The 26,657-nt window shown below is 40.4% G+C and overlaps 2 protein-coding genes, 1 non-coding gene and 1 pseudogene across 6 annotated transcripts in view; 3 read left to right on the plus strand and 1 right to left on the minus strand.

Annotated features, from left to right (window-relative positions):
• The window catches only part of PHLPP2 (PH domain and leucine rich repeat protein phosphatase 2), a 75,885-nt gene that overhangs the window by 41,280 nt on the left and 7,948 nt on the right, over positions 1-26,657 (plus strand). For 3 of the 4 annotated variants that reach the window (XM_012437479.3, XM_064383266.1, XM_012437478.3), the window contains exons 7-18: positions 699-845; positions 1,236-1,466; positions 3,572-3,774; positions 8,073-8,133; positions 10,751-10,846; positions 12,448-12,603; positions 15,341-15,541; positions 21,076-21,238; positions 21,521-21,651; positions 23,189-23,299; positions 24,135-24,329; positions 26,306-26,537. In XM_012437479.3, the coding sequence (XP_012292902.2) occupies positions 699-845; positions 1,236-1,466; positions 3,572-3,774; positions 8,073-8,133; positions 10,751-10,846; positions 12,448-12,603; positions 15,341-15,541; positions 21,076-21,238; positions 21,521-21,651; positions 23,189-23,299; positions 24,135-24,329; positions 26,306-26,537 (1,927 nt within the window). The remainder of the gene's footprint in view (positions 1-698; positions 846-1,235; positions 1,467-3,571; positions 3,775-8,072; positions 8,134-10,750; positions 10,847-12,447; positions 12,604-15,340; positions 15,542-21,075; positions 21,239-21,520; positions 21,652-23,188; positions 23,300-24,134; positions 24,330-26,305; positions 26,538-26,657) is intronic. The other variant, XM_012437480.3, reaches the window with a different exon arrangement.
• Positions 13,551-13,654, minus strand: LOC135277366 (U6 spliceosomal RNA). The gene has a single exon (XR_010344977.1). It is a non-coding gene; the product is annotated as a U6 spliceosomal RNA (small nuclear RNA).
• On the plus strand, positions 16,660-17,857 carry LOC105706848 (2-(3-amino-3-carboxypropyl)histidine synthase subunit 1-like). The gene has a single exon (XM_064382952.1). The coding sequence runs from the start codon at positions 16,781-16,783 to the stop codon at positions 17,855-17,857; it is 1,077 nt and encodes a 358-aa protein (XP_064239022.1). The 5' UTR covers positions 16,660-16,780.
• Positions 17,863-18,441, plus strand: LOC105706724 (esterase OVCA2-like; annotated as a pseudogene).

Raw genomic sequence — 26,657 nt, forward strand, 5'->3', positions numbered from 1 at the left:
TTTAAGATCTTAATTATAATACAACGGATATCAAGAAGAAACTCAAGAGATCCATTTTATAACAATACTGTCTCTGGGTAAGACAGTATAGATACTTTTACTTCCATGAACAAAATAGAAGCACTAAAAATTACCATTTTATGTTGTGTATCAGATCACATAATGGTAAAATGCTGTCATATTCACATTTTCAGGCTTTAACTGGTTTATTCATTTCATGTAACATTTGAGCTAACATAATTTCAGTATGAAAAAAGTTGCTTATATATGAGGTTTGATCTACATAATTGTTAGCTATTGCTTTGCCTATGAGTTGATTAATTCCTGCAAGGCTTTTGTATATTACATGTAGAAATTTAATAATGGAAAAAGATTTCAAGCATATCAAGTATGATGTAATATAAAAGAATTGTACCAGCATGAGCAGTTCTTCAAGACTGTCTACCTTTTTAAGGAGAAAATAGAACTCTTGTAATGCTAGACCTGGTTTCCTTGATCACATGGACTGTGCTTAGTTATCTTGGTGTCCTCTGTCCCCACTCAATGTTTGATGTGTAGTGAGTGCTCAGTAAGTATCTTTGGAATAAATTCTATGATAGACATTTAAAATAGATCATCAGAGGCCATTGATGTCTGGCACAAAGATACAGTAATAGATTTATTGAAATGCAATATACATTTTTGCCTTTGCTCTTTAGATTTTCTCAACTGAAGGGCCTGAACTTGTCCCACAATAAACTTGGGTTGTTTCCTATATTGTTATGTGAGATCTCTACCCTGACTGAGCTCAACCTTTCCTGTAATGGATTTCATGACCTACCAAGTCAGATTGGCAATCTGCTAAAGTAAGTAACTTTATTAGATTGTTCTTTTCCCTTGCAGAATTAGAAACTTGCCTGGGGTTTGGAATGAAGGTAGTACCATGGGTCTTGCAGTGAAATAAATAATGTACTTATTAGGATTCTAGTCAGCAGCAGGAGATCTACCTGCCTATAGCAGTGACTGATCCCTCAGCTTCAACAGCAGAGGTCTTAACTCTCATTAATGTTGGAGGGACCATTTGTGTAAGTTATGTGTAAGTCATCTATTAAGTCTGTATAGATGGAGAGTTAGGACATTTTACTACTTTTGGATTAATAACAAATTAGTGACATAAATCAGAATTCATAACTCTGATTCTGTTCATTCCAGAGAAACCTTTCATAAAATCGACTTGTTTTGTTTTTTTCCCATAGTCTTCAAACCCTCTGTCTTGATGGCAACTTTCTGAATACTTTACCTGAAGAATTGGGAAATCTACAACAGCTTTCCTCCTTGGGAATTTCCTTCAACAACTTTAGTCAAATTCCTGAGGTTTATGAGAAACTTACTATGTTAGATAAAGTAGTTATGGCAGGAAATTGCCTAGAAGTCCTGAACTTAGGGGTGCTCAATAGGATGAGTCATATCAAGCATGTGGATTTAAGGTAAGGTTATTCTTTAGCATAGCTTCCTTTAGATTGACTCTGGTGGACCTTTATGTCTTCTCTTTATGAAGATTTGTTTAAAACATTAGGGTTTTTAAACTTTCGTTGTTGTTGTTTTGAGACAGGATCTCACTTGTCACCCAGGCTAGCGTGCAGTGGCACGATCTCAGCCCACTTCAGGCTTGACCTCCCATTCTCAGGCGATTCTTCCACTTCAGCCTCCCAAGTAGCTGGGACTTCAGGTGTGCACCACCATGCCTGGCTAAGTTTTTTCTATTTTTAGTAGATTTGGGGTTTCACCATGTTGTGCAGGCTAGTCTTGCACGCCTGGACTCAAGCAGTCAACCCACCTCAGCCTCCCAAAGTGCTGGGATTACAGGTGTGAGCCGCCGTGCCTAGCCCTAACATTAGGTTTTTTTGAACAATGTAGGAATATGTATTTTCAAAGGTAGAGTAAGACTTTACTTACCACTCAGTAGCAGAGAGATTAAGGATCAGGTAGCTGTACCATAGGATAGAGACTATCAAATTGCCTTTGACAAAGATTGTTTTCACTTACCCTCCCAGTAATATGTATTTTTTATTTTTTAATTTTTTTTGTAGAGATGGGGTCTCGCTCTGTTGCCCAGGCTGGTCTTGAATTTCCGGGCTGAAGTAATCCTCCTGTCTTGGCCTCGTAAAGTGTTGGGGTTACAGGTGTGAGCCACTGTGCCTAACCCCTCTAACACTTTATGAGAATTCCCATTTTCTCATATGTTTGTCAGTGCTGGATTTTAACATTTCTTTTTCTTGTATCATCAGTCTAGTAGGTTGAAGAAAGTATTTCATTATTTGTATCAACATTTATTTATTTAGCAGTCAGGTTGAACATGTTTTTATATGTGTATTAATAGTTTAAAGTTCTCCATAAACGACTATTTTTCTGTTGAGTCTTGATATCCATTGGGTTTCTTCTTGATATCCATTGTATTACAATTAAGATGTTAAAGGTTTCATTACTAAGAACTTTTTTTAAATTTTTTATTTTTAAAAACTGTTTATTATGGAAAATGAGAGTTTTATTTTCTAGTCATCTTTTCCTAAAGGAAGCTGATAAAAAGACACCTGCTGAATGTTCTGTTATTTACAGTAAACAACCTTATAAAGACAGTAAGAGAGAATTTTTTTTAAGTGCACCGGAGACTTAAGAGAGAGATTTATAGAAATACAAGAAAATGAGAACACACCTGTATAAATTAAATCATAGACTTGTATGGAAAATAACCCAGAGGTTATTTTCTATAATTTGCCTTTGAACTATTCCATACATATACAGATTATTTCCTTGTCTGTTAATTAATTTTATATGAACCTTAACACTAGAGATAGAGCAGGCATAGCAACAGGAGGAAGTATGGTCCATCCTTATACTCTAGACATGGTACTGTTATGACTGCTTTGCTACTCCCTAACCAAAAAGGTTGTGTTCATCTTCCTTTTCTTTTGTCTTCCTTAGTGCCCATCTAACCTTACTAGGTATTTGGATATAAGTGTTTAACTGTTTGTCCATATGACCTCTTTTTTTCTTCTCTTTATTAATTTGTATATGTATTTGCCAGTCTGGATTGTCTAACCTGGCTGTACCTTGAATTGTTTATAAATTGTAGTTATTTATATAGTACCTTGCAAAATTAGGCAAGAAGTCAAGTTCTTAAATTGTTTAGGAAACAGAAGGGGGCTGGGCGCAGTGGCTCACACCTGTAATCCCAGCACTTTGGGAGGCCGAGATGGGCAGATCACCTGAGGTCAGGACAAGACCAGCCTGCCCAACATGGTGAAACCCCATCTCTATTAAAAATATAAAAAATTAGCTGGACGTGGTGGGGGCGCCTGTAATTCCAGCTACTCGGGAAGCTGAGGCAGGAGAATTACTTGAACCTGGGAGATGGAGGTTGCAGTGAGCCCAAATTGCACCACTGCACTCCAGCCTGGGTGACAAGAGCGAAACTCCGTCTCAAAAACAAAAGGAAACAGAGAAAGGGATAATACCTGTCCTATTTTTTATTTTGGTAAGCACATTTAATAGACTCACATTTCTGATTATTTTCTTGTTTCTGCATATTAAGGATGAACCATTTGAAAACCATGGTTGTTGAAAATCTGGAGGGAAATAAATACATCACTCACGTGGATCTGCGGGACAACCGACTGACTGACTTGGATCTTAGCTCCTTATGCAGCTTGGAACAGCTGCACTGTGAGCGGAACCAGCTGAGGGAGCTAACACTCAGCGGGTTCTCTCTTCGGACCCTCTATGCCACTTCCAACAGTGAGTTCTCTATCCAGCCTTTTGTTTTTTCTCTTTCAGCTGTAGTCAGCACTTTCTAAGAACAGTGGCATCCGTGGTGTTCCTCAGCCACTCTGCAGGATGGAGTTTGTGGCTCATTGAGGCAAAGCTTTATCTTTTCACTTTGCTGTCAATACTTAAGTGGTTGCAATATGCATAAAAAGACATGGCAGGATACTCTGAGCTTTACCAATTGAGCATAGTAAGAGGCATTTCACAGAATAGTGGTGGGAAGGTGGGCAAGAATGTTCAAAACAGAATATCAATAATGGTTTAAAACAGGGGTTGGCAAACTATATCCCATCACTGCATCTAGCCTACCCCCTCTTTCTGTATGGCCCATAAGAAATGGTTTTTACTCTTTTTTTTTTTTTGGTAGAGACGGGGTTTCTCCATGTTGATCATGCTGGTCTCGAACTCCTGACCTCAGGTGATCCGCCTACCTCGGCCTCCCAAAGTGCTGGGATTACAGGCGTGAGCCACCATGCCCAGCCGGTTTTTACATTTTTTTAATGGTTGGTTAAAAAAATGTCAAAAGGAGAATTTTGTGGCCGATCATGGGGGCTCACACCTGTAATCCCAGCACTTTGGGAGGCTGAGGTGGGCAGATCACCTGAGCTCAGGAGTTTGAGATCAGCCTGGGCAACATGACGAAACCCCATCTCTACAAAAAATACAAAAATTAGCTGAGTGTGGTGGCATGCTTACTGTCCCAGCTACTTGGGAGGCTGAGATGGGAGATTACTTGAGCCTGGAAGGCAGAGGTTACACTGAGCTGAGATTGTGCCATTGCACTCCATCCTGGGTGAGACCTCATCTGAGTGAGACCCCATCTCAAAAAAAGAAAGAAGAATTTTGTGACATGTGAAAATTACTATGAATTTCAGGCTTCTATATTTCTAAATGAAGTTTTATTGGAATGCAGCCATAGTGGTTTGTTTGCATATTATTTATACATTCTTGTGCTACAGTGGCAGAATCAAATAATAGTTAGAGAGACTGTCTTATAGTCCGCAAATTCTAAAATGTTTACTATTTAGCCTTTTACAAAAAGAGTTTGCCAGTTTGTGGTTTAAAAGCTTGTGTAGCCTCAGTGCTAGAATGAGGAGCCTCTGATTTCAATACGATTTGCCCTAAGAATATTTTTCAATGAAAAGGTCCTCATATTTGTTGAGGCCATTCATTTTATGGAAAGTTCTTCTTTACCATAGAAGATATAATTACTTTTGATATATGTTTAAGGAAGGAAAGGGAAATGTGTTAAATTTTACTGTCAGAAAAATGCAAATTTAAATAACATTTTATACTTATCAAATTTTAAAAAAAGGTAAGGCTAAGTGTTTCTGGAGGTGAAGAGAAGCATCTTCCTGAGCTCTCACACACTGCCAGTGTGAGTTGACTGGTAAAACCAACCCAGAAAGCAATGTGACAGTGTTAGAGATGTCAAGACACACACATACCATGTTCTAGAAGTTCCCTGCTTGAGATATATCTCAAAGACACATGTGTACAAGGAGATGTATACCAGATTGTTTATCACTTTTTGTGAGCACAGAAAAGTAGGATTTTTCTTGTTTTTTTTTTTTTTTTTGAGATGGAGTGTAGTTCTGTTGCCCAGGCTGGAGTGCAGTCGTCAGATCTCGGCTGTTGCAATCTCTGCTGCTTAGGTTCAAGTGATTCTCTTGTCTTAGCTCCTGAGTAGCTGGGATTACAGGAGTGTGCCACCATGCCCAGCTAATTTTTGTGTTTTTAGTAGAGACAGGGTTTCACCATATTGGCCAGGCTGTTCTCGAACTCCTAACCTCCAGCGATCTGCCTACATGAGCCTCCCGAGGTGTTGGGATTACAGGCTTGAGCCATTGCGCCTGGCCTAAAAGTAGGATTATTAGTAGGAAAATGGGTAAATCAGTAATTACATATTCATGCAATAGAATATTGCACAGCAATGGAAATGAATGTAGTAAAGCTTTGTATGGTTAATATGGATAAATTGCAAACATTTTTTGAGCAAGGAAAAGTACATAATTAAATGTCAATTGTGATAGTTATATCAAAATTTAAAACACTCACAGAAATACTATTTTCTTAGCCATAAGTATGCCATAATAGTGTGAAAGAATACATGAGAGTAATGAAAACCATATTCAGGATGATGTTTACCTCTTGGTATGTGTGGTATTTTAATTCTTAAAAAAATAGTCTGGGCTGGACACTGTGGCTCATGCCTGTAATTCCAGCACTACGGGAGGCCAAGGCAGGCAGATCACCTGAGGTCAGGAGTTCGAGACCAGCCTGGCTAACATGGTGAAATCTCGTTTCTACTAAAAATACAAAAAATTAGCTGGGCGTGGTGGCGCGCACCTGTAATCCGAGCTACTCAGGAGGCTGAGGCAAGAGAATTGCTTGAAACCGGGAGGCAGAGGTACAGTGAGCTGAGATTGCGCCAGTGCACTCCAGCTTGGGCAAGAAGAGTGAAGCTCTTCAAAAAACAAAAAGTCTGGAGCGTATAAAGCAGAAAGTAGATTTGTTAAAAGCTCTATAATAGGTGAAAGAGGGTTTATTATTTTATTCTCTTTATTTTTCTGCATCTGTAAACTAGATTATACAGATAAATGAAATTTGAGGACTTCTGTTTGCGTTACCTTTTATTATGTTACTTATAGAAGCTTCAAATTGTAGCTTAGATTAATTGCTTGGTCAGAAGAGGGTTAAAACTGATGCTGTTTATAGATGCCTGACATAGTAGTAAGTTTTAGCCTTGGAGATTTTTGTTATCAGGCTCATCTCTATCCTTAATGTGTCTAAAGATTCTGAATTCCTGGCCCTACTGAAAAAGACCTCATCAACAGGCACGCAGTCATAAATACTTACTCTTTGTAAATATTTAAGTATTTACAAATAAATTAAATATTTTAATAGTACATAAATGCTTAAGTACTATTAGTCACCAAGATTCCATCACAGTGGTTAACTAAACAGGGCTTGTTTGAGGTCTGCTGTTTTGTTTACAAATTCCTTAAATTCTACAACCTGGAAGAATTCACATAAACACTTGCAGTTTTGATGCTTCAAAGTCAAGAACTCCATTTTACAAAAAAGTTATCTAAATGTGATCAGTTAAGATAGAGAAAGCACTGAACTTGACTAGTCATCAGGGATATACATATTGAAACCCTTATGTGGCACCACTACACACCTACCAGAATGCCTAGAATGGAAAGGCCTAAAAATCCCAGGGCAGCTGTTGGGAGTGTAAATTGGTACAGTCACTTTGGAAAACTATTCAGTAGTGTCTACTAAGGTGAACATGAACATAACCCTGTACCCAGCAGTGCCTCTCCTAGGCTTATGCTCTATATAAGGGCTTACATTAGTCCACAAAAAACACGGACAAATATGTTCATAGAAGTACTATTCACAGTAACTGCAAACTAGAAGACTTACATGTCCATCAACTCTAAAATGGGCTAATAAATTGTGATATATTCACATAAAGTAATTTTATACAGGCATCAGAATGAATGAACTATAACCATATGCAACTATATAAACAAATCCTGTAAACATATTGTAGAGTGAATAAAGTCAGAAAAATAAAATTATACATACTGTGTGTATGTATGTATGTAGATAGGCAAAAGTAATTATATATACTGCATGAATATATTTATATAGATAGGCAAAAGTATACATACTGCATGCATATATTTATATAGATAGGCAAAAGTAATTATACACATGCATTTATTTATGTAGACTGGCAAAAGTAATTTGGTACTTGGAGTCAGGATAATGTTACCCTGGAGGGGTAGTGACTGGAACGGGAAACACGGGGCAGCTCCCAGGGAGCTGGTAATGTTCTGTTTCTTCATCTGGGTGTTGCTAGTGTGTTCAGTTTGTGAAAATTTACTGATTTTTGCACTTTTCTGTATTTATGTTATACTTTATTTAAAATATTGCCAGTAAAAGTCTGATTATTAATTTTTATCAAGTTAAAAGGCTAAGTAGTTACTGTTAACATTTAACAACTGTTTAACCTTGTATAAAGGTAGTGTGGTACACAGGATCCTTTAATTAGTTGTTATGTTTGTTTTTCAAGACACATTGGGATCAAGCAGTTAGTCAAAATGAGTTATTCAGTAGTTTCAGTCTTTAGTTCATCTTAGTAAAGGACATCAATTTTCTCTCTCGTGATTTCACTAAGCTACTGTTCCCTTGTCAGCTCTTAGTTACTTTCTTTTTTAGAGGATGTCACTAACACCTGTTTGTTTTTGGATTAGGGCTGACAGCAGTGAACATATATCCAGTACCTAGCCTACTCACTTCGTTGGATCTTTCCCGGTGAGTATCTCTCGTGAGGGTGATGCTTGTTTCTTTCTATTTAAGAGATACGTGTGGATTCTTGGCAGTTTTGATACACAAGAAATCTAAATATTTTGAAATATTTGGATAACCTGGAAAAAGGAGAAAGGATGAGTGGACAAATAAGTTTAATAGCCTTACTGTATAAAGGAAGGATTCTGTTGAAATAGTAAGGTGCCTATTAATTATTCCTTCTTAAAGGATGAGGTACAAAGAAAGACCTGTTATCTTCATGGCACTGATTCCCATTTTGTTGGTTGGAATCAGATAATGATTAATTTTTAGATGGTGAGTTTTTAAAAATTTTAATTTTTTTGTACTCCCATATCTCATGTTGGTCTTATTTTTGAAGGGACATTAATTATATTCATGATTTTATTACTTCTCTTGGTGGCCAGAAACAAACATAAATGAAGTTTGTTTTTCTTTTATTCATTCCTTTTTAACCACTGTTGGGCATTCTGGGTTCACTGGTTGAGTTTTGCAATCTACTGGCGAGATGAACAATCAAACAAGTAGTGACAGGGCAGCATCCTAAGTGCCGCAAGTATAGGGTGCCCAAAGCAGATGAAAGGGGCAGTAGGCACAGTCCTATATGGTCAGGGTTGTAAAGACTGAGTGAGATGATAGATGCAAAATATACAGGAGAGTACCTGACATGCAGTTGTCTCAAGATATACTAGCTATTATAGCCAAGTTTCTCTTTTTGTTGATTTTGTTATTTTATTATCATTTTAAAAGCTAATGTTTTAGATTCCCTTCCGTTTCTTTCTGCTTGTCTTCCCAGCAAAACCCCAACATGGATCAGTACTAAAATTTTACCTTTTCCGTTGAGCTTGGTCATTGCCGAAGAAACTCACATCCAAGTGGACCCTACAACAAACTCACAATTTCCAACCTTATCTGGAGCTTATTGGTTCTTCCTCTTGCCAGATCCTTCCAGTATCCTCAGCATCTGTTCAGGATTGCTCTACCTTCCTCAGTGTCCCCCTTCTTAGTCTCCTCCATGCTGGAACTTAGCTTCCTACTTGATTGGGAAAACAGAGACCATTGTGGGCGATTTTCCTCAGCTTCCTAACACCCACCTTGCTTGAATTTATATAGGTGCATATTTATTCTCAGCTTATCTCCTCTGTTACAGCCAGTCCAGCTATTTGTGCCTGTGACCCCTCCCCTCCCACTGCCCTGGACCTTGCTCTGTTCATCGTTATTATTGTTCTCCTCCCTCCCCTCTCCTTTTTTTGCTCCCTCCTGCTCGTGTGTGTGTGTGTTCATTCAGCCTCTTTTTTCTTAGTCTGTACACACACTTAAATCTCTTCTGTCGTAATAGAGAAAGTTCCCTTTACCTTACAACCCCACTGGCTATTGTCTTGGCTATTGTCTTAATTACTCTCTTCCCCCTTTTGTCCAAATTTCTCAAGAATTATATGCATTTTTTGGCTTAGTGTCTTCAGTCCCTGTCTGCTTATCCCTCTAACAGCTCAGTTTAGTGCTTCTCTTAGTGGAAGTTTTCTGTGTTGACACAATTAATCTTGCCCTCTTGTCTCTAAGCATGCTTTTTCCTTGGCTAGTTAATACAGTCTGATTTTTGTCATGCCACTTTGGCCATTTCTCTTTTGCATACTCCTCTTCCTCAGCTAGCCCTTTAATGGTCGTTTATCCCCAGGGTTCTGTCCTTAGTCCGCTATACTTTATTGGATGTGACTTTATTATACTTTATTATCTCCAGCCCATGCCCTCTCCTCCCGGGTGCTCTAGCATCACCAAACTGCTTGTTATTCCCCACCACACACCCTGTGTTTCTTTTCTTGCCTCTGTGCTCTAGCTCGTGTTGCCACTCTGTGCTTGGAATGTGCTCCTCACCTCAGGTCATTGTACAACACCTTCACATTCTAACCCACGTCATATTTTTTAGAGAGCTTGTTTTGATCCATTTAAGGTAAAGGGTTTCCTTCACTAAGGTATAGCGATATGTGTGTTTCTTTTACATAGCACTACTTCATTCTGCCTCATTATATCACTCAGTAAATCTGTAGATACCTTGATGCCTAGAGAAGCTGTCACATCTGAAAAAAAAATTCTCTTTACTAAGTATCTGCCTAGTGCTTTACAAATTACTTGAGCTCACATTCTAAATGGTTTGAAACTTTTTCCTCACTAGTTATCTTTTGCCTCTACTGTCTCAGTTTTATTCATCTGTTCGTTTTTCCTGGAATTTGCTTCTCTTCTCACCCAGTCAGTACCTGTGGAAGTCTTAACTCATCTTTGAAGGTTTGTTATTATAATTCCTTATCTTTCCCTCATCCCATCCCACCATAAGTGTTCTTTTCTAATGCAGAAAACCTTTTTTACCTTCTTCAAGCATGTAGCATAATTGATCCATATTACATATTTTCAAGTACCTGTCCTCTCCCTTCTAATTCAACAGCATTCACTGAGCACCTGCTATATTCCAGGTAATGTACCAAGGGATGCCTTGGAGATAGTGTCCCTGTCCTCAAGGGCTCAGAGGCTGCTTAACAGATATATTACAGTCTAGTGAAGTAAGTTAATTTGTCATCTTAAATGGTGCCATTTAATTATTTATTTTCTGCAGAAACCTGCTAGAGTGTGTCCCTGACTGGGCCTGTGAAGCAAAGAAGATAGAAGTATTAGATGTGAGCTATAATCTTATCACAGAGGTTCCCATGAGGTATGTGTGCATGGATACATGTATTATGTATGTATGTATGTATGTACTAACTTTTACGTGTGTGTGTATTTAATTTTTTTTCTAGATTTGGGTTGCCTTTTATTTGTTCAGTGAGTATTGAGTACCCTCTGAGCATGAGACAATGTGATGTGCTGTAAGGAACATAGTAAAGGCTAAAGCATGGTCTTAGCTTGCAAGGAACTTAAGGATAGATAGTGTATATGTGGATAACTGTGATGAAAGAAATATACCAAGGGTTGCTTCTGTAGGTTGGTGATATGATAGTAATAATAGTTAATTTTTATAGTATGAGCTATTATGAGCTGAGCGATATTCTAAGAACTTCACTTCTATGATCTTACCTAATCCTTTAAAAAGCTTGTTATATATTTAATAGGTGCTTTATCTTTATCTTAAAAATGAGGAAAGTAAGGCTTACCTAAGAGCAGTTAGGTAACTTGATGAAGGTTGCACTTAACTCAGAAGTGATGGGAGGTGACATTTGAATGTAGTGGTTTTTTTTTTTTTGGAGACAGGGTCTCATTCTGTCACCAAGGCTGGAGTGCAGTGGCGCAATCACTGCTCACTGCAGCATCAACCTGCTGGGCTCGGGTGATCCTCTGGCCTTAGCCCCCTCAGTAGCTGGGACTAGGAGCACACACCGCCACGCCCAGCTAATTTTTGTATTTTTAGTAGAGACATTTTGGCCACGCTGGTCTCAAACTCCTGGGCTCAAGTGATAGGCCCATCTCAGCCTCCCAAAGTGCTGGGATTACAGGCATGAGCCACCACACCTGGCCTTGGATGTAGTCATTTTTACTCCAGAGCCTTCACTCTTAATCACTACACTGTGTAAATTGAATGGAGAAAATCAGAAGAAATTTGAATAATTAGGGAATGTTTCATGGAGAAGATGGCATTTGAATTGACCTTTACCAGATGATGAAAGTTTTCTAAGTGGAGGGAGAAGGAAGGTGGGGCTTGGTGAAGGGGACAGAGAATGATATATTCAAAAGCACTGAAGTGTAGAATGTATGGTTATTATCTAATAGAGTCTTTAAAAATAAACTCGAGGCATTTAACATAGTCAATATCACAGTCTTTGGAGTCAAACCTTATTTCAAGTCTAGACTTTACCGTTTACTATTCAGTGGGAAATCTTAGGCAAATCAGAGTTATCGAACCTTTCTGAACTTCATTGTTAGTGGCTTAGCACATTTTGAGCACTAAAATAAATAGTTTTTATTGTAATGAAATGTTATGAATTTATTTACAAAGTGAGTTAATATACTGAATTTTTGGTACTGTTTTTAGACTTAAAATCTAAATTGATTTATTCTAGAAATTGCCTTTTTAGTTTAGATCTACTCTGTGCTGTTTGCCTTCATTAATTCACCTTTTCTCAGACTGACCTTAATGACTTCCTGGTGGGTGGTAGGTAAACATACAGTCATAGCTGCTTTCTTGGCTGAGGCACTTGTCTGTGAGTATACAATCTAGAAGAATATATTTCTATAACTTAGTTAAATAGGCTAGGACAGCCTCAGAAAGAATGATTTCACTAAATTTTTAATTTGTTTCTTTGTATGTTTTCACCTTAGAATTCTGAGTAGCTTAAGTCTTAGAAAACTGATGGTGGGACACAATCACTTAGAAAACCTCCCAACACTGGTGGAGCATATCCCCCTCGAGGTGTTGGATCTTCAGCATAATGCACTCAGCAGGCTGCCAGACACTCTCTTCTCCAAGGCCTTAAAGTAAGTACCATAGGATATTTTTCGGAAGAGCAGAATCATTGGCTAAACAGAAAGTGACTTATCATTGGAGTGACCTTTGGAACTATATTTTTAGAGAGTTTACCTGATAGTCCAACTATGGGTGGAGACTTATTTGCAATTTTTATAAAAGAATATATGACACTGTTTTATGAAGCGGTACGTCAAAGTTGAAATAACTGTCAAATACTTAAAGAGGTTTCTGTGTTGTAAACAATTTCAGACAGGTCAAGAAGATTCAGGCTTTCATCTCTGAAAATGAATATAGTTATGACATTTAAAGAGAAATTACCACAATCTGCTGTAGCTTCTTTGCACAATTTTGAGCTTTTGCATTGGAGAGAAAAGGACATACCACTAAAGTTAATTTGGTTTTTGCTCCTGGCTTTACCAAACTGCCTCTGAATTACAGTCTTTATGTACAAAGTGTTTTGGGTACTTTGAAAACTGTATTTACAGGTAATATCCTTCCAAAAGGTGTCATTTGCCTTCTAACTATAAATTAACAAATAGATGACATGGCCTTCCTATTTTAGGTGTGTAATCAGGTTTACCTAATGTGTCTATCACCTTTAAATGAAAACTAGTTTGTGGGGTTTGTTTGTATGAATTTTTTTTTTTTTTTAGAAACATGGTTTCACTCTGTCATGCAGGCTGGAATGCAGTGGTGCAATCATAGCTCACTGCAGCCTTGACCTCCTGGATCCAAGTGATCCTTCCTCCTCAGCCTCCTAAGTAGTTGCGACCACAGGTGTGCACCACCACACCTGGCTAATTTTATTTTTTGTAGAGACGGGGTTTCACCATTTTGCCTAGGCTGGTCTCAAAGTCCTGGACTCAAATGATCTGCCTGCCTTGGCCTCTCAAAGTGTTGGGATTAACAGGCATGAGCCACTGCACCCAGCCTGAAAACTAGTATTTTTTTTTTTTTTAATATGGAATGCTTCGCGCATTTGCCTGTCCTTGCTCAGTGTCCATGCTAATTTTCTCTGTGTCATTCCCATTTTAGTATATGTGCTGCCAAAGCGAGCATTGAAAACTAGTTTTTAATTTTATTTTTCTACAACACGGAGAAGGCAATATTGTCTTCACTTTAGAAATGGAGGAAACAGAGATGGGTAGTAGTATGAGCAGTAGTAAATTAAGAGGAGACATAAAAAACCACTTAGTCCACAGTTATCTGGCTTGTTCTTTCTTTAGCAGCTTATACATTTCTTAATGTATAATACCCTTGGTTGGATATTCCTCAAAATAAAGTCTTTGGAAATTCTAAAAAGCATTTAAAGGAAATATTCTTTATGTAATGTTTATATGGAGTCTTGATGCAGTTGTTAGTTTACAAGTATTTGTTAGCAATGCATAGCACTGCATTTGGTCCTCATGATAGTCTGAATAAAATTAGTTTACAACCTTAGAATCTGTAGTGAGTAACTTAACTGTGGCGAACTGTCAGTGGTATTTATTTAATATTAACTCTGGACAGAGCTTTGTTGAGACAATAGCACAAGCAGACACACAGTACCCACCATTAGCTTAAAAGCTAGTTATGTAAAACTTACATATCAATTTAAAAATGAGTTAGGGATTATGGATCATACAACATGATGAAGACCTGAGAACACACAAGTTTAATAATAATAGCTGCCTTTTATTGAGCATGTTCTGTATATACCAAACACTACGTTAGGCAAAATTTTAAATTATATCATGTTTTATCAATCATCTCGGCATAGATTAGAATGGATTTGTAATACTCAATGTTGACAAAAGTGTGACAAACTGGCATTCTTAGTTTTCTTGTATAATTTCTGTTTTTTTTTTTTTTTTTGAGATGGAGTCTAGCGCTGTCGCCAAGCTATAGTGCAGTGGCATGATCTCAGCTCACTGCAACCTCTGCCTCCCAGGTTCAAGCGATTCTCCTGCCTCAGTCTCCCAAGTAGCTGAGATTACAGGCACATGCTGCATGCCCAACTAATTTTTGTAGTTTTAGTAGAGACAGGATTTCACTGTGTTAGCCAGGATGGCCTCCATCTCCTGACCTCATGATGCACCCACCTAGGCCTCCCAAAGTGCTGAGATTACAGGCATGAGCCACTACCCCTGGCTGGAAGTATAATTTCATATAGTCTTTCAGGAGGTCAGTTTGGCAATATATTAAATCTCTAAAAAATATATAATCCTTTGATCCCACAAAATCTGTTTTTAGGAGTATACTCTAAGGAAATAATTGGTTAAGGATACAAAGATGCTCATTACAGTGTCTATAATAGCATTTGTATAGAAATGGAAACAGCCTATGTGTTTTTTATTAGGGGATTATGGATTGGCTAAATACATAATGATGCTGTTGAAACCAGACAAAAGTTTTTCTAAATGTTGTCTTCATAGTTCAGATATATTTGAACATGATATTCAGCAATATCCTTTCAGTAGGCAGTTTGATAGTAAAAGATGAAGTTAGGTTAGAATCAGGCACTCCAGAAGCCTGGGAAAACAATCAGGCTTGTACTTTTTCCTCTCTATTTGGTTTGCATGAGTTGAGTAAAAGGAACTTTGGGTTGGTTGGATAGGATCAATTATGGAAAAACTTTCTGGAGAATGTTTTTGTTTTTTTCATTTGGGAGCTTGGAATGGCAGCATTCCATACTGAGGTCACATGATGGTTTCTATACAGAAAGTCAACAAATAAAGGAAGTGATGATCTGTGTGTGTCTGTCAGTCTCAGATACTTGAATGCATCTGCAAATAGTCTGGAGTCTTTACCATCCGCCTGCACTGGGGAGGAGAGTTTGAGTATGCTGCAGCTGCTTTATCTGACCAACAATCTCCTGACAGATCAGTGCATACCCGTCCTGGTGGGGCACCCGCACCTGCGAATCTTGCACCTTGCAAACAATCAGCTACAGAGCTTTCCTGCAAGGTAAAATGAATGCAAACTTTGATCATTTCAAATATACAATGTTAATTCTACATTTGTCAAAAAAATACAGCCGTCTGACTGTAACTCTTTGTTTATGTTGACTGACTTACAGATGCTATGGTTTCACTAGTTGAGTGGCAGAATCTCATCTTAATAGTACCCTGTTAAGTATCAGTAACCAGGAAAATTGGTTAAAATATGTTTAATTTTTAGTTGTGACTCCTTAATAATGGTCTAATACTCAACCTAGAAAAGTACAGGCTTATGAAACAAATTCAGAAGATAATTTTTTCTTTTGTCAGCACTGTTTTATAAAATACTGTTATCTATTAATTTATTCATAATACAAAAATGGAAGTCTATTGTGTGTCAGGTATTGTGTAACAGTTTCAGTCTCTATCCTCTAGAAATTTACAGTCAAATTGGGGAAATAGACAAGTGGATAGGCAGTTGCAGTGCAGTCTAAGAAAGTCAGGGTGTTAAAGAACATATGTACACGTTGTCAGTCCACTGCACAGAGCCTGGGGATGGGGTTAGGCTCCCTGGAGGAAGAGATGAACAGTAGTTAGCCAGGCTACCCGTATAAGAACACATAAGAAAGATGTTTAATGCTGTCAAAGTTGTAGAAAGTGTCAATGGATAAGTAAATCCTTTCAAAATACATTTGATTTTAAAAAAAACTTTAGTTTTTTTTTTTTTTTTTTAAAGAGATTGGGTCTCATTACCTTATCCAGGCTGATCTTGAACTCTTGTCTGAAGTGATTCTTCCACCTCAGCCTCTAAAGTAGCTGGGACTGCAGACACATGCCACCATGACTAGCTAAAATTTGGGAAATTTAACTCCAGAAAAATCTATGCCATGAAAGTACTCATTAAAAATAATATTTTCAAAGATTAACATGGGCCAATGGCATTTGATATAAATAATTTTGGATGAAATTATGTAGATTATAAAATTATAATTTTTATAAACATTTACAAAATGAGGTAGAGCTTCAGAAGACATACAGGAGAAACTTGATTGTTTTTTTTTTTTTTAAACAAATAGGGTCTTGCTCTGTCATCCAGGCCTAGAGTTCAGTGGGCAATCACAGCTCACTGAACTCCTGAGTTCAGGTAATCCTGAACAACCTCCAGCTGCAGGCAGCAGTCCAGGTCCTGCCTTCCAACTACAACTTTGAGATCCCCAAGACCATCTGGAGGATCCAACAAGCCCAGGCCAAGAAGGTGGCTTTGCAAATGCCAGAAGGCCTCCTTCTCTTTGCCTGCACCGTTGTGGATATCTTGGAAAGGTTCACCGAGGCTGAAGTTATGGTGATGGGTGATGTGACCTATGGGGCTTGCTGTGTGTATGACTTCACCACCAGGGCCCTGGGAGCTGACTTCCTGGTGCACTATGGCCACAACTGCCTGGTTCCCATGGACACCTCTGCCCAAGACTTGCGGGTGCGGTACGTCTTCGTCGACATCCGGATAGATGCTGCCCACCTGCTGGACTCTCTCCGCCTCACCTTTCCCCCAGCCACTGCCCTCGCCCTGGTCAGCACCATTCAGTTTGTGTCCACCTTGCAGGTAGCTGCCCAGGAGCTGAAAGCTGAGTATCGTGTGAGTGTCCCACAGTGCAAGCCCCTGTCCCCTGGAGAGATTCTGGGCTGCACATCCCCCCAACTTCCTGAAGAGGTAGAGGCCGTTGTGTATCTTGGAGATGGCCGCTTCCATCTGGAGTCTGTCATGATTGGCAACCCCAGCGTCCCTGCTTACCAGTATGACCCATATAGCAAAATCCTATCCAGAGAGCACTATGACCACCAGCGCATGCAGGCTGCTTGCCAGGAAGCCATAGCTGCTGCCCGCTCAGCTAAGTCCTGGGGCCTCATTCTGGGCACTTTGGACCGCCAGGGCAGTCCTAAGATACTGGAGCACCTGGAGTCCCAGCTCCGAGCCCTGGGCCTTTCCTTCGTGAGGCTGCTGCTTTCTGAGATCTTCCCCAGCAAGCTTTGCCTACTTCCCGAGGTGGACATGTGGGTGCAGGTGGCTTGTCCACGGCTCTCCGTTGACTGGGGCACAGCCTTCCCCAAGCCGCTGCTGACACCCTATGAGGCGGCCGTGGCCCTAAGGGCCATTTCCTGGCAGCATCCCTACTCCATGGACTTCTATGCCGGCAGCTCCTTGGGGCCCTGGACGGTGAACCCCGGCCAAGACTGGCGTCCCCAGGACGCTGGGGAAGGTGCAGGAGGGTCCACGCAGCCCCCTTCAGCCGTGGCTTGCGAGGACTGCTGCTGCAGAGACGAGAAGGTGGCGCCGCTCGCTCCTTGACACGCTCCCGGGCCCGAGGGTCCTGTCCTCTGGAGGAGCAGCCTCGAGGCTGGTGGTTTTCAGAGCAGGAGGCGGATGTTTTCTCCGCACTGGAAGAGCCCGCCATGTGCAGGGGCCTGGAGGAAGCCCTGGGGACGGTGGCGCAGGCACTGAACAGGCTGGGGCCTTTTGACAGGCTTCTTGGTTTCAGCCGAGGGGCTGCGCTGGCAGCCCTCATGTGCACCCTGGGCCAGGCAGGCGATTCCCGCTTCTCCTTGCCGTGGTTTGTCATCTTGGTATCTGTCCCCGGGGCCTTGGGTTCAAGGAATCCATCCTGCAAAGACCCTTGTCTTTGCCTTCCCTCCATGTTTTCGGGGACACTGACGAAGTCATCCCCTCTCCGGAGAGTATGCAGCTGGCCAGCCAATTCCCTGGAGCCATCACCCTCACCCACTCAGGTGGCCACTTCATTCCAGCGACTGCACCCCAGCGTCAGGCCTACCTCAAGTTCTTGGACCAGTTTGCAGAGTGAGATCAAGAAATGTCTCTGCTCCTACATCCACCCCCCTTGGGGTAGCCTCGTCATCCATGCCCCTCCCAGGTCTCTCCACTGCTGTTGGTGGGCCTCACCAGGACCAGTTAAGAGACAACTATTGGCCAGGTGCAATGGCTCATGCCTGTAATCCCAGCACTTTGGAAGGCCGAGGCAGGCGGATCACGACGTCAGGAGTTCGAGACCAGCCTGGCCAACATGATGGAACCCTGTTTCTACCAAAAATATTTTTTATTAAAACATTACCTGAGTGTTGGGGCCTGTACCTGTAATCCCATCTTCTCGTTAGGCTGAGGCAGGAGAATCGCTTGAACCTGGGAGGCAGAGGTTGCAGTGAGCCAAAATCACACCACTGCACTCCAGCCTGGGCAACAGAGTGAGGACTCGGTCTCAAAAAAAAAGACAACTATCAATACTCGGGACTTAGTTATATGAGCCCTGCCATGTCTTGAAGAAAAGGGGAGCACAGGCCATAACGGACATTGACCTTGATTTGTGAGACTCAAGAATATGCCTGGAGAGCCCTGGATTAAGAGGGTGGTGATGTGGGAAGAGCAGAGGCTGGCACCACGGTGACTGCCACATAATAAAGCGATTTGGATTTGGATTTGGAAAAAAAATAAAATAAAAAATAAAAAATAAAACAAATAGGGTCTTGCTCTGTCCTCCAGGCCTAGAGTTCAGTGGGCAATCACAGCTCACTGAACTCCTGAGTTCAGGTAATTCTGCCTCAACTCCCAAGGAGATGAGACTACAGGCATGCACCACCACACCTGACTGATTTTTTTTAAAAAATACTTGTGCCAGGTGCGGTGGTTTATGCCTGTAATCCCAGCACTTTGGGAGGCCAAGGTGGGTGGATCACCTGAAGTGAGGAGTTTAATACTAGACTGGGCAACATGATGAAACCCCATCTCTACTAAAAATACAAAAATCAGCTGAGTATGGTGGTACATGCCTGTAATCCCAGCTACTCAGAAGGCCAAGGCATGAGAATTGCTTGAACTTGGGAGTAGAGATTACAGTGAGCTGAGATTGTGCCATTGCACTTCAGCCTGGGCAACAGAGTGAGACTCTGTCTCAAAAAAAAAAAAAAAAAAAAAAAAAAAGGTAAGACTTAACAGATCACAAAGAATAGAGTAATCTGGATATATATAATAAAACAATGAAATTTAGGAATAACATGTTTTTAAAAATGTGTGTTCTTAACTGAATAATCCACTATCAGGGGTCATTTCCTGAGCAGTGTTATAATTGTATAGGCACAATACAGATCTTGTTTGTTTTGAACTGTTTTCAGAATCTGGCACAGTTCTGGATACTCAGAAACTGACTGAGGAGGCTGCATTTCTATTTACAAGTCAGAAAAATCCAGGCAGGACAAGGGAAAAGCATGAGATTTGGACATGAGAACACTTTTAAAATATGTTGTTAAATAAAAGAAAGTCATAAATACAATGTATATAATATAGCACCCTTTTTTGTTTTTTTTGAGGCGGGGTCTTGTGTTGCCAAGGCTGGTGTGCAGTGGTGCAGTAATAACTCACTGCAGCCTCAAATTGCTGGGCTCAAGAGATTTACATGCCCTAGCCTCTGAAAGTACTGGGATTACAGGTGTGAGCCATCATACCTACCTGGCCTATAATACCAGTTTTTAATTTGAAAAGTATGGTTTCATGTCTTAGGAAAGACAAGAGTACTATTTACCAAAGTGTCATCAGAGATTATCTTTGGTAGTAGCATTAAAAGTTTTTTTTTTCCTGTTTGTCTCTATTTTTCAGTTTTTTTCAGTGAGCATATATTATCAGAAAAAAATTATTTATTAAGCTTAGTTATTAAAAAGTATTTATAAAATTTCTAGTAGAAATTATATGTTATGAAAAAGGCAAGATATAAAATTTATATAAAACAAATACATAAATTTGGTAGGAAATTCAGCAAAATGATAAAAGTAATTCAGATTATTGGTATTGGTGATTTATTTTCTTTATTTTTCACGCTTTCTCTCCATGTTAACAGCAGTTGATTATTTTTATAATTTTTAAACCAATAAATCAAAATAAATTAGAACAATTTGTAATAACCTCCATAAAGGTGTTACTCTTCCTTAAGGTATTTTGCATACAGTGTAGAAAGCTTTGCTCAGTCATGGAACAGTGTGAATCACTTGCCTCACAGCACAGTGCTGTGTGTATAATAAGAACTTGATAACGTTTAGTGGAGATGAGTTAATGTCATGAATAGGTAACTGTAGAATTTTAAAATTGAGAAGAATCTTAGTGATGATGTGGTAAAACTTAATTTTTTACAACTGAGGAGATTGAAGATGCTGACATTGATTTACCTAGTATTTCTCAGCTAGTTAGTGGTAAAGCAAGGATCAGGCCTAATCCCCCAACTTGAGGCCACTCCTTTTCTAGCCACTTTCTGTACATTAGGTAACAGGAAGATGTTCCTGCCCACAAGATCCAATAGCCCTTGAAACAAACCGAGGCAGATCAGGCTTAGTTATAGCAGGAGCTATAACTTGTTGAGCCATTGCCTTTCCTGGTATCAGTTTCATTTCTCACCAGTCATCTGGCAGTCGACCATACTGGCCTTCTTTAATGTGGCTGCTGTAGAATAGCACTTGCTTGGCAGCTGCTCAGTCGTGGTGCATTATAGTATTCTGGTGTTTCTTTTTCAGCAAACTAAATAAATTGGAGCAATTGGAGGAACTGAACCTAAGTGGCAACAAGCTTAAAACCATTCCCACAACCATAGCAAACTGCAAAAGGCTGCACACCCTTGTGGCACACTCCAATAACATCAGCATTTTCCCAGAAATACTGCAGTTGCCACAGATCCAGGTACTACTGTGAGCTGGAATGATGTCCTTATTGGAGGAAATGGCAGGAGAGTGAATGAGATTATTCTCCTCTTATAAAGAAGAAAGGAGTGTAAATGAGATTATTCTCATAAGGAAAAATATTGTCTTCTTATGTACTCAATTTGCGACCAGAATGTATGTAATAGACTCCTGGGAAAAAGTTAAGTTTATCTTTGGGGATATAGTAAGAGATTGGACACTTGGGAGTAAACAACTAAGTCTCCATGATGTGTTTTCTTTTGATTTCTCCATTTCTTCTTAGTTTGTAGACCTAAGTTGCAATGACTTGACAGAAATCCTGATTCCAGAGGCTTTGCCTGCTACATTACAAGACCTTGACCTGACTGGAAATACAAATCTGGTTCTGGAACATAAGACATTGGACATATTTAGGTAGGAAAAAATTTGAAATGGAATCTGCATGTGCTCTTAGGCCCACCAGCCGTGTGTAGGTCTTGTTTCTTTTGAACTATTTTCAGAATCTAGCATAGTTAGTACTGTGGAGATCTTGAGTAATTAAAGGAACAAAATGAATTTAGGCTATAAAGCCCCTAAGTTCTCTTTTTTAAGTTATGAATAGATGTCCTATCCAATAGTCAATCTGTTTATATTAGGACTACTCCATGTCTACTTCCCACTCACACACTGAATATTTTCATGACAAGCATAGATGTTTTAGGTGGAACAGATTATATAATATCTAAGAGACAATACAAGTTCATCCATTGTACCAAGACTTCATTGTATCAAAGTACTTAAAAGAAATAGACAGTTGGCTGAAACTTAGAAATCTTTGCTGTGCTTAGTTTTTGATTGAAACTCCTACTCCTTTAATCCTTCTACCCATTTCCTTTCTCTCCCCTCCTTCTTTGCCAGTAGTTCAGCATACTACTTTCATCCGTCTCTCTAGAAATGCATTTAGTCTGTCCATAGATTATTTTATTAAAAGATACATTATTGTTGGCTGGGTGCAGTGGCTCATGCCTGTAATCCCAGCACTTTGGGTGGCTAAGGTGGGTGGATCACTTGCGGTCAAGAGTTCAAGACCTCCCTGGTCAACATGGCGCAACTCCCATCTCTATTAAAAATACAAAAATAGGCCGGGCGCGGTGGCTCACGCCTGTAATCCCAGCACTTTGGGAGGCCGAGGCGGGTGGATCATGAGGTCAGGAGATCAAGACCATCCTGGTCAACATGGTGAAACCCCGTCTCTACTAAAAATACAAAAAATTAGCTGGGCATGGTGGCGCGTGCCTGTAATCCCAGCTACTCAGGAGAATTGCCTGAAACCGGGAGGCGGAGGTTGCGGTGAGCCAAGATTGCACCGTTACACTCCAGCCTGGGTAACAAGAGTGAAACTCCGTCTCAAAAACAAAACAAAAAAAATACAAAAATAAGCCAGGCGTGGTGGCTCACCCCTGTAATCCCAGCACTTTGGGAGGCCGAGGCAGGTGGATCATTTGAGGTCAGGAGTTTGAGACCAGCCTGGCCAACATGGTGAAACCCTGCCTTTACTAAAATTATAAAAATTAGCCGGGCATAGCAGCAGGCACCTGTAATCCCAGCTACTCAGGAGGCTGAGGCAGGAGAATTGCTTGAACCTAGGATGTGGAGGTTGCAGTAAGCCGAGATCGCGCTACTGCATTCTAGCCTAGGCGACAGAGGGAGACTTTGTCTCAAAAAAAGAAAGAAAGAAATACAAAAATTAGCTGGGCGTGGTGGCACATGCCTGTAATGTCAGCTGCTCAGGAGGCTGAGGCAGGAGAATTGCTTGAACCTGGGAGGTGGAAGTTGCAGTGAGCAGAGATCATACTACTGCACTCCAGCCTGGGTGACAAGAGGGAGACTCGGTCTCAAAAAGAAAATTGTTGGGATAGTTTTTGTAAAATACAGAAGAGCATATTGTTTAATCTTCCTTCACCTCCCACAGCCATATCACAACCCTGAAAATTGATCAGAAACCTTTGCCAACCACAGATTCTACAGTTACATCAACCTTCTGGAGCCATGGACTGGCTGAGATGACAGGGCAGAGAAATAAGTGAGTATATTGGCCATGGAGACTGAGAAAGAAAAAATGGCAGCCCCTGGCATCTGAGAACTGGTCTGATGCTCATAATAGCTAGGCCATGTTATTCTGTTGTACACAAGTCATAGAACATCAGTGTCAGATTAGATCATTTTGAGACCATAATAAAGTTTTAAGACAAAAACAACACGAATATGTAGTCAACAAAATACCAAAAATCCGCTTTCATGGCTAAGATGGGTAGATGCTACTTTCTTTACCGGTTACAGCTTTATCCTTCTGCTAATTTTCTTTCCCTATAGATAAGATTTATACCCAGCCATAGAATGGCCCCACTTTCTGATGACATCCAGTCTAGTATGATCCTCTTCCTTAGACCCTCCCCAGAATGACCCAGCCAAAGTTCAAACCCTATAGTGGGTTCTTTTCAGCACCCCTTATCTGTATACCCCAGGGTTCCATGGGGTGCATTTTCATTTGCTATAACGAGTAATAAACTCAACTTTTTCAACCATAGGTGTGCTCCGGTGATCTTTCGCTGATGAGCCTTGACAAAACTAATCCTTAGTCACCACTAAGAGAAAGTGTTTTATCTTACCAGCCTTCCACAGCACTGCAAAGCTGATATGTAGTGCCCATGAATGTGGCTGTTTCCCCTTTCCTTGGGACATTAGCTCTTTCAGATGTTGCTTAATTATCATGTCTAGGGACTTTTTATGTGTAGATTACAATTTGCTACTGGTCTTCTCCACCTTTAATTAATACTTTTTAAAAGAATGGTCCCTAAAGAATAATACTTTACCAGTAACTTTTTTTGATGATTGTGTTTCTCATATTTCTGTTACAGGCTGTGTGTCTCAGCACTTGCTATGGATAACTTTGCAGAAGGGGTGGGAGCTGTGTATGGCATGTTTGATGGGGATCGAAATGAGGAGCTCCCACGCCTGCTCCAGTGTACAATGGCAGATGTGCTTTTAGAAGAGGTACAGCAATCAACTAATGACACAGTTTTCATGGCTAACACCTTCTTGGTATCTCACAGGTAAGCAGGTGGGTTGAATAATCCCTAACTCAGTTCTACTTTTAGAAAATATATCTTATTTATTTATTTATTTTTATTTACCAGATGTTGGTTAGCAGACATTTCCAAGAAAATATATCTTTCTAAACCAGAAGGTCAGGGTCTAAATTATGGTTACAGGATCATGGAGAGAACTCACATTGTTGTCTTCTATGATCATTCTCTATATCAGCATGGAGTGTGAGGCTTTGGCTCTTTAAAAAGCCTGTGAGTTCATCTGTTTTCTCTGTTGAATCCAAAGGCTGCTGAGGATCTGAGGAGCCCAGAATTTATGTGCAAAAGGTTGTGTGTGTATATATATGTGGTTGTACATTTTGAGGAGGAAGGTGCTCAGCTTTCATAAGATTGTCCAAGGAGTCAGTGACCTACAAAAGGTTAGCCAAAAACTCCTCAGATTCATATGCTTAGAATCCCTGTTTCTGGGGTTTTATCCAACTAGTCTAAGTAAAGTCTAAACCACTTAAGGGCAAAAACTCTATGCAGATGCTCCTCAGCTTACAGTAGGGTTACATCTTGATAAACCCATCATAAGCTGAAAATATGGTAAGTGGAAACTTCATTTAATACACCTACTCAACCAAACGTCATGGCTTCACCTAGCCTACATTAAATGTTCTCAGAACATTTACCCCATTAACTTACAGTTTGGCAAAATCATCTGGTGCACAGGGCACTGTGTTGATTGTTTAGCCTTGTGATCAAGTGGCTGGCTGGTAGCTGTGGCTCGCTACCTCTGCCCAGCATCATGAGAGAAGATCATACCACATGTCACTAGCCCAGGAAAAGATCAAAATTCAAAGTACAGTTTCTACTAAATGCATACAGTATTGCTTTTCACTTGTGAAGTCAAAAAATCTTAAGTTGAACCACTGTAAGTTGAGGACATCTGTATAACCTAACTGTAGTCGAGCATTTGCATATCAGGTGGACTGATAAAGGGTATGAATAACTGAGAGGTTGTTAAGTTGTATAGTTCAGGTTGAAATGGAACAGCCTGGATCTTGAACTAGGTTTATCTTTCATGACACAAAGCAAAGTGTTAGGAAGGAGTTTGTGGCTGGGCGTGGCGGCTCACGCCTGTAATCCAAGCACTTTGGAGGCCAAGGCGGGCGGGTCACCTGAGGTCGGGAGTTCAAGACCAGCTCTGACCAACATGGTGAAACCCCGTCTTGAGGAAAAAAAAAAAAAAAGGAAGGAGTTTGTTTTTCAGTATTAGAATTTAGCTAGAGACTTCACAAAATAAAGGGTTTAGGAAAGGGAACTCAATTTATGAAGCAACTCTTGAACCAGGAGCTGTAGTAAGTATTTTTCGTACTATATGTTTTATCAGAGAAATTTCTAGGAGAAATCATTTGCTGAGGGTCTGTAGCCAGGAAGTGGCAGAGCTGGGATTGAAACTAGGTCTTTCTGCCAGTGTCTGCTCTTCCTTAGCATTGTTTCCAAGTACAGGCACGTGGATGCCCTGCATGCGGGGGGAAATTTAAGAATTGTGGGCCTTCCCTCAAGGAACTTATAGCCTAAGTGAATGGTTCTCAAAGTGTTGTTCTAGGACCAGCAGCCTCAGCATCACCAGAAATTTCTTGGAATGCAGTTTATTGAACCAGCCTCTTACCCACTGAATCAGAAACTCTGGGGCTAGGGCCCAGCAATCTCTGTTTGGACAAGCCCTCAGGTGATTCTGATGTGCTAAAGTTTGACAGCCCCTGAATTAGGAAGTCTTTGATCAGACACAAAAAAAGCAGTGGAGAAAGATGCACCTTTACTCTCTACTCCCATGTCTCCCTTTTGTAAAATCTTTTCCTCAGCTGAGAGTGGAAGGCAGAACTCTCTCCACCACCATCAGCCATAGCCAGTCTGTACTTAGAAGGGCTGTATGTGCAGGACCACTACTTCTAAAACTAGCCACCACATCTTCATTTTCTTTTCTTTCTGAATAGGAAATTAGGAATGGCTGGCCAGAAGTTGGGCTCCTCTGCTCTCCTTTGCTACATCCGCCCTGACACTGCCGATCCAGCAAGTAGCTTTAGCTTGACTGTGGCCAATGTTGGCACGTGCCAAGCAGTCTTGTGCCGAGGTGGGAAGCCAGTGCCCCTGTCTAAAGTATTCAGCCTGGAGCAGGACCCAGAGGAGGCGCAAAGGGTGAAGGACCAAAAAGCCATCATCACAGAGGTGTGTCTCACTACCTGCCAGTCACTTATACTCCTCAAATCCAGTGGAGGCTGCTTTGTGTATAGGTGATGAAGGTCCATTTTCTTCCTCTCATGCCCTGTAAATTGTATCCAGTTCAGA

The sequence above is a fragment of the Aotus nancymaae genome, unplaced genomic scaffold (genome assembly GCF_030222135.1).
Source record: "Aotus nancymaae isolate 86718 unplaced genomic scaffold, 86718_ANA_hifiasm-v0.15.2.pri h1tg000030l, whole genome shotgun sequence".
In the NCBI taxonomy this organism is placed as follows: domain Eukaryota; kingdom Metazoa; phylum Chordata; class Mammalia; order Primates; family Aotidae; genus Aotus; species Aotus nancymaae.